Raw genomic sequence first — 3,854 nt, forward strand, 5'->3', positions numbered from 1 at the left:
ATGTACATACTCGTAAATCTCTACACATGTGATGGAGTAGATGGAGAGTGCCTGGCCAAGAGTGAAAGTAAAAGTATCTGTCCAGATATGTAAAACACATGATCGTATTAGAGCTAATAGGTTTAATGTGGATCGGAATGTGTGTTATGAGATGGTGAGCTTTCACATGGAACTATTTGTTAATGTCATCAACGGGGTAGGTAAACTTGTAGGTAACAGGTAGTAACTTCCTGGATGAAAGGAATTTGATGATTGGTGGAATGACGAGGTAAGAATTTACTGGCAAGTAGGTATAGGTACCTCATAAAGAGAAGGAGATCTACTCAGCACAGAACTCATGAGTTAATGAAAGGGTGCAATATTGAACTGTTAGGAAAAAGGGACTACATGTCCTACTTTACAGCCTAACTAAAGCACTACCCACAGATAGGTAGATACTACGAATATTATGATTTAAATGAAACAAGTAGTCAAAGCCGTAATAGTCGTAGATTTGTATCTATTGAACAAGCAAGTCATACGTACCTGGTGAAAACTTCTCACTGTAGGTAAAACAATGGTATCTAGGAATATACCTTATCTAGGAATAAACGGGCCTAAAAATCCTTTCTATTCCGAATCTTGATTTATTTCTATCCTCTCATAAACGTCGGCGATTCATCAAGAATTAATTAAGCCGAGATTTATGAATAAGAGAATAAGTTTGATGAATGATTTCTCACAATTAGCGTGTGTGTATTTTTGTGTAGTACTTTGGAATAAATTAGTTGCTTAGTTGATAGCATCACGCAGATACAACACGAATACATCTGTTAACTTCAAATGAAATCATATTCGGTAGTAGGTAGGTACTTATTATTATAAACCTAGATCCTATTCTAACACAAGTATATGAGAATTGGACAATGAAGTCCAAGGTATGATAACTTTACTTCCGAATCTTCTTCTTTAGTCTTTAGAGATTAGCTGAATTTTCAAGGCACAAACAACAAACATCACATCATTAGATAGGTAGTTAATAAAAACAGTGAATTCTAGAGGTGCTAAGAATACACTCTGAAAGAGGTACTCTTAAATGTAAACATTTACAGATAACTCTCTTATGAAGATAACAAAAATAAATATTTATACGTGTCCAAGAAGGTAGATACTAATAATAATACTTGTTATAGGTATTAAGTATACTTACCTAGTTATGTGTAGTTTAAATCAGAAGAGAAAGCTCGTCTTGGAAAGTTATACAAGCAAAGGCTGCCTGCCCTTGTGAAGTTTATCATACTCGTACTTGGCATTGGCAAGCATGTTGATCATCACGTTACCAACAGAATATTCCAATTCCAATACCTCGATAGGTCCAAAGTTCATAATATTACTAGGTATTTCTAACATCACGCTCATCTTGTGTTTATGTTTGGTTTGTATGTTTTCAGGATACTACAGCGACTCCCATTGTGTTCATTTGAAGCCAGGCACAGGTCATCTGAGCGCTACATTTGAGATCTTCCTCAACAGTTGTGGCATGTCTTCCTCTGCTAATCATGCTGTCGGCGGTGTCACCACACCCAGTGGTAGTTATGTAGAGAATACCATCATTATCCAGTATGATCCCTATGTTCAGGAGGTATGGGATCAGGCCAGGAAGTTACGTTGCACCTGGTATGACTTCTATGAGAAAGCAGTTACATTTCGGCCCTTCCAAGTGGACATGCTCCACGCAGTTACCGCTAACTTCCTCGGAGATAATCTACAATGCTGGATGCAAATCCAAGTTGGAAAAGGACCTTGGGCCTCCGAAGTGTCCGGTATTGTGAAGATTGGACAGACAATGACCATGGTACTCGCTATCAAAGATGATGAAAACAAATTCGATATGCTTGTCAGAAACTGTGTGGCTCATGATGGCAAGAGAGCTCCTATCCAACTTGTTGATCAACATGGTTGTGTCGTCAGACCTAAGATCATGTCCAAGTTCCAGAAGATCAAGAACTTTGGACCCTCTGCTTCCGTCGTGTCCTTTGCATACTTCCAGGCCTTCAAGTTCCCAGATTCCATGAATGTTCACTTCCAATGTGTTATTCAAGTGTGTCGTTACAATTGTCCAGAACCTCGATGTGGTGGAGACTACGGTGCTCCTCAACTAGGAGGAGGTTTCGGTAGTGGGGAATATGGTCCTCCTCCTCCACCTCCCCATGTCAATTCTATCGGATCCGAGTATGGCGTCCCTGACTTTGGAGGCCCTGGCTACCCAGAGATTAATCCAAGACATCCTTCTGGTCCTGCTGGTGCCTACTCTGAACAGAAACCTGAAGTCGTTCCTGCCCCCGCAGCATCTGTCTCCAACTCACCAAACCCTTCATCCCCCGCACCACAGAAATCTTCCCCTAGCAGCATCTCTGATAATGAGGTTCATATGCCACCACCCCCTCTCCCTGGCCATGGCGCTACCTACCAAACAGTCAAGAGGAAAGGAACTGTATCTGAAGAGGGAGGAGACCTTGTTACACTGGGAGGAAGACCCAGATCTGTAGAAATATTCCCAGATGAGCTAAGAGGAGCCCGAAGGAGGAGAGATACTATTCTCCATGTATATAAGAGAGAAGCTCAAGAAATGACTGATGTAAACACAAGTAGAACAATCCAAGTAGTCGCACCTGGGGATGTGAACTTTGCTCTCAACGCAGGCGCTACCAGTAATGAGACAGTGGTTGTATCACAGAAGAGTATAGACTCTGAACACATCTGTATTAGCTTGCCTAGCTTTGTTGCTGGTCTTGCTATGTTACTCGCTGTGTTGGTAGTTGCGTGCTTGGTGGCCGCCTTCTTATTCGTACGAGTCAGATCTCTAGATGCCAAGGGCATGCCCACAACATACATGCACGGAGGATTTGATCCAGCTGAATTCGTCAAAGTCACTAGTTAGTCAATGAGACTACTTCATAAATAATGAAATAGTTTGAATGCCATGATAAAATGATTACCAACAATCGATAAACAACGACAACTATTACGAACGAGATGCATGTTAGGGGTCATTTTATATTCTCCAAGACACAAACTTGTAACTTGTAAGCTTCAGAGCCACACTTTAAAGACTGAACAGAAAAATCTGTTGGTCCAATGCTAGAGACCTATACCAGAAGCAACTAGTTCTGTGTCAAGTCAGGGAGAACATGGACTGACCCTAGTGCTAAATTCACTGACAAGACAATTAGCACTGCCATAAAATAATTTGTCTCGTCTTGTCAGTGATTTTTCATTACAAAAAGTACCTATACAGTACTGTTCTAAATATTTAGGTCTGCCATAAAATGTAAATAATTACTAAGCATGCTTAAATATCTATCTCAAAATGTATCTGAATCTCGTTTCTACCCCACTCCTCAGCTTATCAACAAAATGAGTTTAGAAATTAACTAGGACTTTTTAAAAGCTTTATAGTTCTAACTTTAAATAATGTTACCAAAAATTCACAAAACAACTTTTTTACATTAATTTTCAACTAACTACCTACCTGTTTGTATGTAAAAATAATATCTCCTTCACTGCCTTTTCTTATGTACATAATCCTTAATATTTATTTTAGATATTATTTATTTATTGACTGATCACATGTCCGATGACAAGAGGTCGTTGCATTTCAGTATGAGATATACTCGTATGTATTGTTAAGTGTATTTAATATTTTTAAAATCAGGAGCTACTTTGGAAATAAGATACATATCACAGTATTCACAGTTATTATAGGACGAATTTCAGACGAGTCTCAAAGCCTGACACCTAAAAACAATATCTAGGAACTTGGGCTTGAGAACAAATCAAACAGAATAAAATTTCACACATGAAAGAAAGTTGTC

At 39.1% G+C, this 3,854-nt stretch overlaps 1 protein-coding gene across 1 annotated transcript; it reads left to right on the plus strand.

Moving 5' to 3' along the window:
* Positions 1-1,430: 1,430 nt before the first annotated feature.
* On the plus strand, positions 1,431-3,842 carry LOC103519265 (the record flags this gene model as incomplete). The annotated part of the gene is given in 1 exon segment (XM_008484351.3): positions 1,431-3,842. A coding segment is annotated over 1 exon segment (1,490 nt), but the record flags the coding sequence as incomplete, so codon positions are not given.
* Between the last annotated feature and the right edge of the window lie 12 nt (positions 3,843-3,854).

The sequence above is a fragment of the Diaphorina citri genome, unplaced genomic scaffold (genome assembly GCF_000475195.1).
Source record: "Diaphorina citri unplaced genomic scaffold, Diaci psyllid genome assembly version 1.1 scaffold2632, whole genome shotgun sequence".
NCBI classification, from domain to species: domain Eukaryota; kingdom Metazoa; phylum Arthropoda; class Insecta; order Hemiptera; family Psyllidae; genus Diaphorina; species Diaphorina citri.